At 36.7% G+C, this 15,362-nt stretch overlaps 1 protein-coding gene across 3 annotated transcripts in view; it reads left to right on the top strand.

Moving 5' to 3' along the window:
• The window catches only part of LOC132833439 (protein Hook homolog 3), an 80,656-nt gene that overhangs the window by 61,962 nt on the left and 3,332 nt on the right, over nucleotides 1-15,362 (top strand). For 2 of the 3 annotated variants that reach the window (XM_060851723.1, XM_060851722.1), the window contains exons 20-22: nucleotides 2,911-3,015; nucleotides 8,203-8,274; nucleotides 12,124-12,260. In XM_060851723.1, coding sequence (XP_060707706.1) covers nucleotides 2,911-3,015; nucleotides 8,203-8,274; nucleotides 12,124-12,260 — 314 coding nt within the window. Of the gene's footprint in view, nucleotides 1-2,910; nucleotides 3,016-8,202; nucleotides 8,275-12,123; nucleotides 12,268-15,362 lie in introns of all 3 variants that reach the window. The other variant, XM_060851725.1, reaches the window with a different exon arrangement.

Raw genomic sequence — 15,362 nt, 5'->3', positions numbered from 1 at the left:
AAAAGATGAGGAAGAATTTGATCTGAGGGTAGAAATTTGTGGAATTCTTTACCATAAGCGGTCTGTTGAGGTTGGGTTGTTAAGTATATTCAAGGCTGATAGACAGATTTTTAATCCATAAGGGAATCAAGGGTTATGGGGAAAAAGAAGGAAAGTGGAGTTGAGGATTATCAGATCAGCCATGATCTCATTGAATGGTGGAGTAGACTCACTTTTCTGAATGGCCTGCTTTTATGTTTTCATCTTATGCATCTTCTCCATTTGAGTCTCTACATTAGTCCAACATCTGTTATGGGCAGATAGTCTGTTTTATTTATTAGTCAACGAGCAGTTCCAATCCTGACCTCAGGAGAGATGGAAGATAATTGACGAAGCAGTTGAAAATGGTTTAACCAAGGATCCTGTCCTAAGGATCTTGTACAGCAATGTCCTGTTGACCGTAACCACGACCATTATAATTTTAACCTAGATAAGGATAGTTAGCGGGTATTACAGGTACACAATTCTTTATCCAAAACCCTGGGGACCAGCTGATTTTCTGAATTCTGAATTTTTTAAATTTTGAAATAAGTGACAGTTCAACGGTGAAATTTTAAAAAATCTTACCAAACAGCAGACTCACTGAGAGTAACAGGCCCTGAGACAGAATTGAGGCATGCCAGTGCTGGGCAACACCCACCCACAACACATCTGAGTGATACTTATCGAGTGGGTGTGGAGTTGGGTTAACTGTTTGCATGACAAACAACCTCGTTAGTGAGATAAAATCTTCACAAAAAAAACTTTGAATTTTGGATTTCAGGATTTCCGATAAAGGGTTGTCTACTGGTATTTGCATGTGGCTTATCCATTCCTCTACTTAATTCTTACAGAATAATTGTCAATGTAATTTCCTGCGTTAGGTCCATATCATTTTATAGTAAGCTTACCTTTTAACTCCAATCATCATTTCTAAATACAGATGCTCAAAATATCCAGTTCTTCCATTGTATTTTCAACAGCCATAAATAGGTACCACCCTTCATTCCTGAACAGTTCTTCACTTTCCAACTCTTTTTTTGCATGTGCTTATAAACTGCTAATACCATTCCCTTTAAAACCTTTATTTATAATACAAAATTGTATTAATCTTTTCATTCACTCATCACACACAAATGCACTTTTATTAGGATATATTTACTTCATGATATTTATATTTCATAGTTGAAGATTTTCTTTTTCTCACTGCTGATTCATTGCCCTGTTTGCTGACCTTTGATCTTTCACTTGATACAAAAGAATACAGTTAATGTTCTTGTTCAGAGTACCATGAAATTACTATATCATTTAAGAGAAAACCTACCACTAATCCTTGTCTTCTCAATTATGCTCTTTTGATATTAACTACCTGTTGCTTCATTTTCCTGAAGAAATCAAGCAATAGTTTTGGGTTACACTGAAACATCCTAATTGAGGAGCCAGTTTTGGTTATTTTCTGAATAGCATTCTCCACTCTGACTACATCTTTATTCCACTTGATAGTTATTGTCACCCAGTTGACGTATTGGTTTTGCAAATTTCTCTGAGCTGGCCTTAAATCTCACCCTTTGTCTTTTGACCACCTGCTGTGCATTTAATGAAGGCAGCATTTCCCTTTTTCTTAACTCTTACTCCATGAATATTGTCTTAACAACCATATTCTGCATCCTTAAATTTTAGCTCTGTGGCAAATTCTTCTGCTAACATGGTACCTACTCTTCTGTTTCCCAACAAAGTCAAATAACTAGGTATATAAAACATCTAGTTGTCTCAACATATGCCATGTCTCTAAAAACTGCCATCCCTGCATATTTAAAGGTTCTGATTTCAATTTGTTTTAAATGGATTAGCAGCACAGTATTACTGCTCTTACCTCTGGGTCAAACCCCAAATTCACTGACAAAGCATATCATTTCGGACTACTGTGGATAGATGTGTCTGTACCTTCATAATAGATGACAAGACAAGGTCACTGGGCATGAAGTACAGAACATGTTTACAGGGACATCACTGAGGCTGAGATACAGTGAACTCTTTATGAACTGGTACCTGGGACCAGGTGTGTGCCAGTTGATCAAATATTTTGGTTGATCAAAAGGTCCCCATATTCATTGAAAAAGCACGCGAAGTAATGCAGGGGGTATACACATCACTCTTCTTCTTTATTTACAGCATAACTCACTAAAATGATAATGCAAAACTTTGCTTTAAATAAAACCTACCAGTAGAGAGCCTTGTCACTTGCAACCTTGACTACTCGGAGATCGTGATATCATACAGTAAACTTTTGGTGTTTAAGGTATATAATTTTTGTCTTGTTATCAAGAATGCCAGTTCATAGGGTGCCAGTTAAAACAAAGTTTGCTGTAATTTATGATCAGGACTATTGTTTGGGTGTACTGGAATGATGTATGAGTGCCAAAGCAGGTGTTTTATCAGAACTGGTGGGTAATGAAGAAAGCAGGGCAAATGACCATGATGTTGTCAAGACAGACTGAAGATTTGCTTGAAGCATTGTAACATGTTCATGAAGAAAGAAATGGTACTGTTGTGACAGAAAGAGCAAAGCTTTTGAGCTACAGCATTGTGCCAATGTAGAGGCAAAGTCTGAGAGATAAAAAGATTTATAAAGTCAATAGAATTCACAAATAAAACTGCCAGGAACATGGCTGTTGGGCTCTTGGTGAACAGTGTCTAAGATGTTCTCATGTACATGGCCATCAATGGTTCCAATCTGCTATAAACTTATCCTTATTTATTATTAGCAGCATCATCTTTGAGTATGCTGCGTTCTATTAATTATTTAAGTTTTCAGTGTTTTTTCTTGTGACATACACATCATTACATTAATAAATAAAATATGCTTAAATATAATTGCCCATTTTCCTTTAGGTTATCAGGACTTTGGATCCCAAGCAGAACCAAGGAGCAGCCCCAGAAGTTCAATCTTTGAAAAATCAGCTGCAAGAAAAGGAACGAATGTTGCATTCCTTAACGGTATGGCATTTTACATTTGGCATGATTGTCAGTTATCTGAGCAAATTATTCCTGGTTGGTTATGGACACATTATTTGAAGCAGATTGGATCCATTTTCAGGAAGTAAGTTATTGTGAACCTTCAGTTGTTTGCTGCACAACCCATCTGCCAATATTGACTGTTATTACAAAAGCTTACATTTATGTAGTGCCCATTATAGAGTAAAATGTCCAGTTTGCTTTATTCTTGGGGTTGTTTCATTCAAACCAGTGGAAGAGAAACATTTGAAGTGATTAAGTGAGGTAGAAGGGAGAAATCTTCACACTACTTCAGTGAGGAAAGGTAAGTAAGCAGACATTCAGGTCGACCTCCTGTTGCAAAATGCAATACAATTCAATACAGCACAGGAACAAGTGCTTTGGCACACCAAGCTTGCGATGATTCCTATTCCTTATTTTGACCTGCTACATATTGTCCATGTAAGACTCTATCCCTGTGTTTGCCTCCTTTTTCATGTGTCTCTCAAGATACACCTTAAACATTACTAACACGCCTGCTTCCACCACTTCCACTGACAGTGCATTCCAGGCACCCACCACATTCTGTGTGAAAGATTTTCCCTGCACGTTTCTCCTAAATCTTCCTCCACTCACCTTGATTCTGTGCCCTCTTGTAGTTGACCTTTCCACTCTGGGGAAAAGCCTCTGACTGTCCAACCTGTCTAAGCCTGTCATAATTTTGTAGATCTTGATCAGGTTGCCCCTCAACCTCCGTCTTTTCGGAGAAAACAATCTTAGTTTATCCAACCTCTCCTCATAATTAAAACCCTCAGACTAGGCAACATCATGGTAAACTTTCTCTGCACCATCTCCAAAGCGTCCACATTCTTCTGTCATTGTTGTGAACAGAACTGCATGCAGTATTCCAAATGTGGCTTAACTAAAATTTTATACAGCTGTAAAATAACTTGTCAACTTTTATATTTGATTCTTCAGCCAATGAAGGCAAGCATGCTGTATACAGTCTTGACCAACTTAACCACCTTTGTTACCACTTTTGGGGTTCTGTGGGCCTGTATGCCCAGGTCCCTTTGTAGAGTCATAGAGATGTACAGAAACAGACCCTTAAGTCAGACCCATCCATGTGATCAGATGTCCTAAATAAATCAAGTCACGTTTGCCAGTGTTTGGCCCATATCCCTCTAAAACCTTCCTATTCATATACGCATCCAGATTCCTTCTAAAATGTTGTAATTTTACTCGCCTCCACTGGCAGCTCATTGTACACACATATCATCCTCTGCATGTAAAAGTTGTCCCTTAGGTCCCTTTAATATCTTTCCCCTCTCGCCTTAAACCTATGCCCTCTGGTTTTGGACTCTCCCAATATCAATGCACCTAAGGGTTCTACCATTTATTGTATAATTTGCACCTGAATTTGATCTTCCATAAAGCATCACATCATCTTTGTCCGTATTAAACTCCATCTGCCATTTCTCTACGCAGCTCTGCAATCTGAGTTGTGCTGTGCCCTTTGACAATCCTCTTCATTCAAATTGCTACTTTGTCAATTTTGGTGTCATCTGCAAACTTACTGATCAAAATCGTTAAATAATAGCAAAAGAGGAATACACAGCATCAGAGTCTGAAGTGTAGATGTGGTAGTTAAATGCTGCTTGTGCTGGTCTAGCAACCCAATTAAAATTCCAAATCTGTTAATGGTAAATTTCAAAATTGAGAAATAAAATTGATATTTTGTAGTGTAACACCAGATTTAACCATCAAAACTGCTGGATGTCATAGATTATTTCAGTGAAGAAAATAAAAATATTGAACAATTTCCATGTAACCAACTGTTGAGTCATCTTGTTTGACTTTAGTACACTTCTGCATCCTGTTTTTATAAATCACGTTTAGCTGTTTTGCTCTAATTTGTTAGAAACCTTTCCAACTACATCCATAAGTTTATCCCTCATTGGTGATCTAAGTGTTACCCTCAAGCAGGGTAAAAGATGTCTTTCTGAATACCCAACTACTAAACCACTTGCTATTCACTCTTTGGGAGAAGAATTTTTTAATTAGCTTACGGGTTTTAATTGTGTACTTGATTTTAAAATCCTGTATTTGTATATAAAAAAAACCTTGACTGTTGCTTGGCAAAATGATTGAAAAAATCATGGCAGCTGGTGAAGTATTATTACCTGCATTGATGACCATGCTTGTGGATTTAGCACTGTAGAACATAAATGATGAATTGGAAAAAGTTGCATAGGTTTCTTTTGGTTCAATCTTCTCATTTTAAAAACAAAAATCTGGTGCAGTCTCTGTACTGAATTAGTTCATAAAAATTTAGTAAAGTGATGTTTATACCGTATCTGACATTGTACTAAATTTTGCTGCCGACATGATGAAGGAATTTTTGATTAAATCAATTGATATGTCTCCGTTTCTATGAGTGTGCTAATGGGATTCAAACTTGATCCTCGATGCGTACAAAAAAAAATCTCCCATTCATTGTTACTATTTTAGTAGATTTACGACGATTGGCCATGCTTCTAGGTCTGGAGCTAATATTACAACATCTCACTGAAGGCTTTTGGCATATCTTTTTAGCACTTATTACGCCCAACTCTGGGCTATCCAAACTCTAGCTTGCTGTATAAGATGGGAAATTCTATACTCTAACGTAAATGACATACAGGCCAACCAAAGTGGACCATTTTAATCATGGTTTAACTTCCAGTTATACTGCAACATTTAAGGTTTTCTCATTCAGGAAAATGGAGAGGATTTCAGCATACTCCTGACTTGTGCCTTGTAGATGATGGACAGGCTTTGGGGAGTCAGGAAGTGATTTACTTGCTGTAGTATTCCTAACCTTTGACCAGCTGTTTTAGCCACTATTAAATGATTAGTCTTATTCAGTTTCTGGGTAATGGTAATTTCCAAAATTTTGATAGTGGGTGATTCAGTGGTAACACTGTTGAATGTCAAGGGATGTTTGTTAGGTTGTCTTTCTTTGGACACAGTCATTACCTGATACTGTGAATGTTACCTATCTTTTTCCTTTTTTTAAGCTAAGTAGCATTTAGTTACTTTGTTTTGTCTCCTTTCCTGTCTGGATTAGGGTCTTACATTGGCAGTTTTCCTCTGGGACTTTTCTAGAACCTGCGAATTCTTGCAACATTATTACCAGTGCATCCATTATCTCTGAGTTACTTTTTTTAAATCCTAGAACATCCCATCTTGTCTAAGGAATTTAATGGCTTTTAGTCCCATTCATTTCCTCAGTATCTTTTCTGTAGTGATAATTTATTCCTTTATCTATCTGCTCCTTAATTATTTTGTATTTTTAAGAGTGCAGCCGTGAAGACTTTGCAGTGATGCAAAGTATTTATTCAACTCCTCTGTCATTTTCTAGTTCCCTGCTATTTCTCCAGCCTCATTCCTTAAAGGGGCTTATGTTCTTTGGCCCCTCCCTTTTTGTACACTTAAAGAAGCTTTTCCTGTCTTTATATTAATTGCAAATTTATACTCGAGATTATATTGTACCTCTACTACACTTGGCTGTGTTTTGTTATTTTAAAAAATAATTCCTAATCCTTTTGCTTACCATTAATCTTTGCCAAACTGTATGATATTCTTTCAATTTTATGCTATCCTTAACTTTCCTGGTTGGCTCATCCTTATTACTCATTTCTGCCCTTCCTAAAGTATGATCTTGTGAATTGTATATTATACATCACTGCAGGTTCTCAACCTGAATATTAAGGTTAAGCATGATTTATTTAATCTTCTACTTCAGGCCTTTATTTATTTGACCAAGGATTTTTAAAATTTTACTAACTGCCCCGAGTACTTCTGTTACTGCATCCCTTTTAAATTGTGCCTTTTTATATTGTATCTCCTTATTTTCCTTTCCAAGTGCATCATAATATACTTGTTTAATCTGCCAGCACATTTCACCAATTTGTATATCTACTCTTGATGTCTGCTATTATCCTCCCCTTTGTTTACTTAGTTTATTTCCAGGCTTTTTGTTCTCTGCAAACAATGAAGTTATACTTCCTACATCAAATTCCAGGTAAGTAATTTGTATGAAATGTCTTCTATTTGTCAGAAAGAACAGTGATTCTAATGTAAACTTCTGAAGGGGTAGCTGTCTTTCCTCCAGTCAGATGAACAACTGCACACTCAGTTTTCCATCTCCTATCCTTGCACTGTCCTTAGATTTTATTGTCCATTGTAAATGATATTGTCAAAGGTTACTATACATATCAACTGTACTGCCTTGAAGTCTTTGTTGTTTTAAACATAATATTCATAAATCCTTTAGAAGTTAGCCAACTTCCCAACATACATACTGACTTAATTCTAGTTTAATAAATTAATGGTTTCTAATCAAGTTTTTTTTAGCTTTCCTTAAAAGCTGACATTAAATATCCAGATTGAAAATTACAAATTTCTGTAGGTTATTTTCCGAAGTCACCGTTATGGAGGCACATTTGTACATTTTAGTTATTGAGTTTTGCAAATTTTAGATATTTATTTATTTCCTTCAGGAATGAGACTTTGGATAATGTTTTGTAGAGGTTAGTAAATTTGTGCAGTGCATTGTATATGCTTGCTGGATGAGACCAGGGAAAGGTTTGAGCTCCAGAGTCCCTGTAACCCACATCTGTTTTAATACCATTTGAAGGTAGCAGTAATGAAGGAGTGCTGCAATGTCTGATATACCATCATGTAGATAATGGGTTAACAGCAATGGTTTGCATTTTCATGTTTAAGATCTAATGTTACTATTCAAAGTAACATTTTATCCCTCAGTTACCAATTTCAGTAAAATTTAACTAAATACATATTTCCTTGGTTGTTATGCTATCTTACTATCTGGAAAATGACATTTGTATTTACCTATAATAAATCATTGCAGTATGAATAATTGAAATAAACTCTGTTTTCTTTTCACCTTGTCAACAAGTTTTGTTATCAGTTGAATAAACTAAAAGTGTATCACCTACCAATGATTTGAAATATATTCTACAATCTAGCAAATTAGGTGCAGGATATTCCACTCCAGACTAATGATTTATCTTTATATAATAATTTTTTTTTAAGCATTGAAAGGTTTGTCAAAGACCATTTGCAATTAGACAAAAATTAGTGTCTCTGGACTAAATATATATTTTTTTTCTTTTGAATTTTTAGAAAGAATATGAGAAGACAAAGATCCAGAGAGATCATGAAGAGAAGCTGATTGTTAGTGCATGGTATAACATGGTAAGAGGTCAAACAATAAAATATTATTGGTAAACAGCTAAGCAAGAATTTAACATAGGCTGGGGATGTGCAGAATTGGAATAAGCTGCAACTTATGTGGACGGTTCTGAAAATCATCTAAGTTGCCCACAATTTCAAATATGTCATTTATATATCTTTTCCTTAAATTTTATAACTAGATTACTGGACAGTTCGTTACATATTTTTATCATCTATATGTTTTCAAAATAACTAATTGTTCATCATCTGAGTGTGATTGTGCAATTTTGTAGTTTGAGGTAATGTCAAATCTGTTTTCAGAATTCTAGTAATCCCTTAATAATAATCTTGAAAATACCTCCTGCTCAGTTCTTCAAATAAATAATCTCCAGGCCTTTCAAAATCTTTGCAGTTTTAGATGTGTTAAGGTAGGCATCTGTTTGAAGAGCATTTCCATTTTGTCTCCAGCACGCAGACTAGAACTTGTTGTTTTTGTTTGTTCATTAATTTAGGGGATGTGGATTTGTTGGCAGGATCAGAAGTATTGTGCATCCCTGGTCACTCTTGAGAAAGTGTTGATGAGCTGCCTCCTTGAACTGCTGAAATCCAATGTATAGATTAACCCACAGCATCAGTGGTGAACGTGATCCAGGATATTGACCCAGCAACAGTGAAGGATTGGTGACCTATTTCCAAGTTAGATGATGTGTGGCTTTGAGGGGAACTTGAAAGTGATGGTGTTCACATGTATCTATTACCTTATTCTTCTGAATGGTAATGGTCATGGGTTAGGAAGGTGCTGTCTAAAGAAGCCTTGGTGAAATTCTACAGTGCGTCTTATATATTGCTGCATCTCTGGTAGAGGGACTGAATGACTGAAAGTGAGTTGCTAATCGAGGGGGCTGTTTTGCCCTGATGATGTCAATCTTATTGTGTCATTGGATCTGCATTCATCCACTGAAGTTCAATATTCCATTCCTGATTTCTGTTTTGTAAATGGTGGAGAGTTTTGAGAAGATTTGTGGCTCAGGTTGAGGTTTTGGATGGAGGTTTGCTCTATGGAAATGAACCTTCCAGTACAGCGAGCAAACTTACATCCTGAATGGTGTTTGGGTTCTAGAGAGTCAAGAGGTGAGTTAATCACTGTAGGATTTCTAGGCTGTCACATGCTGTTTCAGCGCAGTATTTATACTGGCTAATGGTAAATCCCAAGATATTGATAGTGGAGGATTCAGCAATGGTATTGCCATTGAATGTTAGAGGCAAATCTTTAGATTCCCATCTGGAGATGGTCATTGCCTGGCACTTATGCAGCATCAACATTACTTGCCACTTGTTAGCCAAACCTTGATACCATCCAGGTTTTGCTCCTTTTAGTGTCTGAGGAGTCATGACTGATGCTGAATAGCTCTACTTCCAACTTTGGTGGAGGGAAGATTATTGATGAACTATATGGGGTTGGTTGGGCTAGGATTTTACCGTAGAAATCAGGAATGACCTTCAGGAACTGAGATGACTGACTTCTGACAACCACACTGTCTACCTTGTTGCTAGGTATGACTTCCAGTGGAGTTTTCTCCAGATTCTCATTTGTTCTAATTTTGGTAGGACTCATTGACACCACACACAATCAAATGGAGTCTTGATGTCAAAATCAGTCAGTCTACTCTCACTGTGTGGTTCAGCTGCTTTGACCATGATTAAATCAACACTGTAATGATGGCAGGAGATGAGTGGCTACAGCAGTACCCAAACTGAGCATCTGTGAACTGGTTACAGCTGAGCAAATTCCAGTTGACACTGGTAGTTAGAAAAGGAAGTTGTGAAAAGCACACAAGGTGGTTAGAAAAAAGATTTTAACATTTAAAGTGAGTGGGCAAAGATCTGGCAAATCAGATAATATGAAGCATCCACTTTGGCAGGAAGTGGTGGAAAGTAGTATATTATGTAAATGGTGATAGATTGTGGATCTCTGAGATGCAGAGGGGTTTGGGTGTCCTCATGCATGTACCACAAAGCGTTAGTATATACATACGACCATCACGTAAGAAAACTAAAATGTTGTCATTTACCATGAGAGGAATTGAATACAACAGTGGGGAGATTTATGTTTCAATTATGCAGGCTAGCGATAAGACTGTGTAGAAAACTGTGCAGTGGATTGATCACCCTATTTCAGAAAGGATGCAAATGCATTGAGATGGTTCTGAGAAAGTTTACCAGACTAGCCCTTGGAATTGGCAGCTTAATTTATACAACAGGGTTGGATAGGCTAGGTGTATACAACAGGGTTGGATAGGCTAGGTGTGTAGAAGATTCAGAGGTGACTTGATTGAAACATCTAAACTCCTGAGGGGCCTTCACAGTTTTGATGTAGGGAGGATGTTGTCTATTGTGGAAGAATCTAGAACCGGAAGTCACTGTTTAAAATCAGAGAATTGGTAAGTTTCTTTTAGGAGAAAGTGAGGACTGCAGATGCTGGAGTACCAGAGTTGAAAAATGTGGTGCTAGAAAAACACAGTAGGCCAGGCAGCATCCAAAGAGCACGAGAATTGACGTTTCGGGCATAAGCTCTTCAGGAATTTTTTTTACTCTGCATCATGAGTCTTTGCTTCCACCAACTTTTCAAGAAGAGAGTTTGAGTCCTTGAACATTTTTAAGTCAGGTAATTTTTGTTAAGCAAGGGATTGAATGGTAAATGGGGTAGGCATAAATGTGGATTTGAGGTTGTAATTGGATTAGCAATGATCTTACTGAATGGCAAAGCAGGCTCAAAGGGCTGAATGGCCTAGACTTGCTCCTGATTTGTATCATGCATAAATATAGAATCTCTCCATGTTATGTCGTCTAGTCTTGAACTGTTACTTGAACTCTTTCTGTTTCTCTTCTAATCTTAATGAATTGTGTCCTTTGAGGTCATCCCATGAGTGATTTATTCCAACCATATAAAGTCTGTGGCTATAAGAGCAGGTCATCCTAGTCGTTTGCCTCCTTACTCCTTAAAGTTTGTCCACCATTTATAATTTACAAGTTAAGAGTATAAACAAATATGCTTCACATCTGTAGGAGCAAATTATTGCTGATGCTGGAATCTGTACTGAAAACAAAAAATGCTGGAACTCACAGCGAGTCGGGCAACATCCCTGGAGAGAGAACAGCTAACGTTTCGGGTCTAGATAACTCTTCATCAGAGCAACAAGATCCCCTCTGAGTCACATACTATCCTGATTGACACTGTTGCGTTTCCATCCCCTTCACTGGGTCAAAACTGGATCTTTCTTTTCAGACAGACTATGGGTTGACCTATACCACACAGATGTAATGATTCAAGGGATGGCCAATGAATACTGCCCTGGCCCATAATGCTTGCAGCTCAAGAATGAAAAAGTTAAGGGCCACCATCTGGTAGGAGGAAGGTAGTATACAGCCAAACTGACCTCTGGAGATGAGCAGCCTGAACGTCACAGACCATCTTGGCTCCTAGAAAATTGAGAAGGTTAGGTGGAAATGTCTGTACCTGCTTCTGTGAGCTACAAGAACTAATCAAATACTCCAATCCGAGGAAAGCTCCATTCCCTTTATGCATGAAAGTGAATTGGTCAGGACGCTAGGTATGCCTGACTTGAGTGACAGACTCTGGCTTTACACTACCTTCAACGGAAGTAAAGCTCACATCCATATGTAGCATCAAAGGAGTGGACGTTGCTTTTCAAATCTTTTTTTCCCTCACCTTTGTAACCAGAACAGAGGTTTTTTTTGTGGGGCAAAGAGCAAGGTGAACACTTTTTTTTAACCTGCTGTGCTAGATTTTAAAACGTGCCTATTATTCCAGTAAGTACCTGTATTTGATTATTTTGTCTTACTTAATAGGGAATGGCTCTTCATAAAAAAGCAGCAGAAGAAAGGCTTGCCAGCACTGGTTCAGGACAGTCCTTCCTGGCTAGACAGAGACAGGCAACAAGTACACGGCGACCTTATCCTGGGCATGTTCAACCAGCAACAGCAAGGTAGAAGGTAGAGCCAATGGCTGTAAAAACCAATCATGCAGTATTTGATTTAATGACTATCTTCAGTTACTTGGAAAGTTTCTTCTGTTCATTGTTAAATTTTTTTATAAAAATTATGTTAATGTTTCAATTGAATGTATTGTTTATTTAGCCTACATATTAAGTTTAAGCCACAAGTGTAATATAAAATTAGTAGTGGAATAAAGTTCTGTTCCACGTTCCCTCACTGGCATAATTTATTCAGCACTGGTGATTGGGAATGCTTTCCTTCTCAGCTTTCAATTTCCACAACATTATGGTTTAATGCTGTTTTTAAAATTGAAATTATTTCACCTTTTTGTTCATTGTCATTTATTTGTAAAATATGACCTATTCCTTAATGTAGGAGATCAATAAAGATGACAAGATCGAAAGTACCTGGTCAGTGATATAATTGCACATGGGCTGTTACCTGACATGAAGTTGACTGGTAACAAGGCCTTTTCTCGATATTGTGTGTATCTTTATCAGGTTTATTTTATAGGAAGAATGTAAGCAGAAATAAAGCCATCAGGACAATTTTATCAATGACTATAATAAATAACATGAACTCACGTTCAGGCAATAAGGTAGTGTGTTCTTATTTTCAAATCCAAATCCCATGTCCTTATATTCCTTTTCTGAAATGGAAAATGTTGGTTAGACCTAGCCCCGTTGTTACATTGGGTTGACAGGTCAAAACTCCTACATTTAATAAATTGATAGTTTGAGTGCCTGTAAGAATGGCTTGAATGGAAAATAAACGTTTCCATTTAATGCTGAATAATTGTAAAATACATATTTTGTCCCAATTGATATTTGATGTTGATTCTGCATTGCTTATAATTAATAGAAGTGCCCTATTTTGCAGTCCTGCCATCTTTTACAGTAACATTTAAGATTTAAAGTAGTAACTAAAGCATGCTTTTACATCTAACAATGCTGAAGTTAAAGTGCAAATGATCCGTATTAATTTGTTTCCTATTAAATTATGATCCAATTACAATGCTTTTATAGAACACGATTTTTTCCAACATCTTTGAGTCATAGTGCAAAGTAAATGCATGATAAGTGAGTTAAATATTATACTTCTAATAGCTAACTCCATCTAATAATTTTACAATATGCCAACCAAAAGTAAAGATAGATATTGAGAGTAGTTTTACAGAACCCTTTGTGTTCATATAAAGATTAGTTGGTCCATCAAGCCTGTTGTGTTCTGCAATCATTCAGCTCTGCACTGCTGGGAATTAGAAAATCGTAGTCAGCATGTGGCCAGATTTTCATCAGGGTCTGCAGTGGTGAAGTTTCTACTCTTAACAATACAGATTTGTAAAATTACCTTTCAAATGTTGAAGCTATTGATATGAGCCGTTTGTTCTCCAGATGGTATTTGTACATAAAAGCACCTCCATAAAAGTGACAACAAATGACACTTACCAACTTCTAGAATGCTTTTCAAATCTTGAAACCTATGTTTATCAACTGGGTGATTCAGACCTTTGGGTGTTCTGCCCTTCTAACTATCAATGGCAGACCTTTCCTGTCTCGGCTTTATACGCTAGAAGCTGCTGTATTTAACTGATTAATATTCATTCTGAAGGATTAATTATGACGCAATCATTTCGAAAGCAGAGGAACATTAGTAGCCTGTTATGACTCATGACTGATCTCTCTCTGTCTCTCTCTCTCTCTGTCTCAACTCCAACTCCTAGCCTTAGGTTTTAGTCAAGGGTTACAGAACCATCAGTCTTATTTTTGATGTTTTCAATAGATCTAGTCGTGACGGTCCTTTTTGTGGGAGACGGTTGCAGATTTCTATTACCCTTTTGTTTTTTGAAGGATTCTTTTCTGACATTGGCCCTGAATCTGCTGTAATTTTAAGATAGTTTTGAGAAACAATTCAAAGTTGATTCACGGAAGTCTACACAATTTAGTTTAAAATATATTTTATAGTACACTTGTGGTACAAATAAAATATGCAATATGAAAAAGCATCAAGTGAAAAATAAAGAAACTTGAGTGAATAAGCAAGCCTGTCTCATTACCATTGTTGCATTCAAAGCTTTGAAATGCATGATTAATTTCCATAAAGATCTCTCCTACTGTTTGTTGTAATGCCATTTCACTATGGTTTCTTACACTTTTCTTGAAATTTCATGTGCAAATGAGCAACTTGATATGAATTGCTTTCATAATTGTCTTAAACCTAATAAGTTGATTTCAGAAATCTAGTGGAGTAAAATGGCTCTGATTTTGTGATAAGTGGCAAATAACTATCTTCTTTTGCTCTTTATGCTTATAGCCACTCAGACCTTTTCAGAGATTTTGTGTGATAATTCGTGATTATTCATTGTCTAATACAAAACAGTGCCCTCCATCGATAGCTAGGATCTGAGTGAACAGGCCAAGCAATTGTACATCCCTTCACCTAATCAAATCGAAGAATCCTTACTGAGGCATACACAACCTGAGCCAGGTAGTCTAAGGTAGAATGTAACATTGTATATGGAACTTGAAAGAGAAGGAAAACAATGGGATTGTGGGAGAGATGTCAGCAAAAGCAAAAAACAAAATTAATTAAGACTTTATCATTTTCAATGCCAGAGAAATTGTTTAGGTGTAATTAGGACCAATGCTATTTAAAATTTCACTTAAATGGACACCTTTAGTGTCTAATGGGTAAATACCAGAACTTCGAACCCTTTAAATTTTAAAATGCTGGGTCTCTTGGCGGATGCCAGTTATAGCAAAGCTTGTGCAGGATCAGGAATAACTGACACCAACTTCCTGTTTAGCTGTTAATATGTAGATATCAGAACTTGCTGTACAATTTACTGTACAATTTCTGAGCGGTGATAACCTCATCGTTGTTCTTACCACAAAATCTGGGCCCATATGTTTGACTCTGTAAATTGAAAGATTTATTTATCATGTTTAGACATCAAAACATTAATATTATTTTGAAACTAGAACCTTTTTTTGCATAAAGTATGTTATGTAACACAATGTTGCAAGGTGATCAAAATGATTTTGCCTAGATTATCATGATGTTACAAAATGTGAAGTTTTCCTATAGAAATA

This window comes from Hemiscyllium ocellatum, chromosome 36 (genome assembly GCF_020745735.1).
Source record: "Hemiscyllium ocellatum isolate sHemOce1 chromosome 36, sHemOce1.pat.X.cur, whole genome shotgun sequence".
Lineage (NCBI taxonomy): Eukaryota > Metazoa > Chordata > Chondrichthyes > Orectolobiformes > Hemiscylliidae > Hemiscyllium > Hemiscyllium ocellatum.
This window is presented reverse-complemented; position numbering and strand designations above follow the sequence as displayed.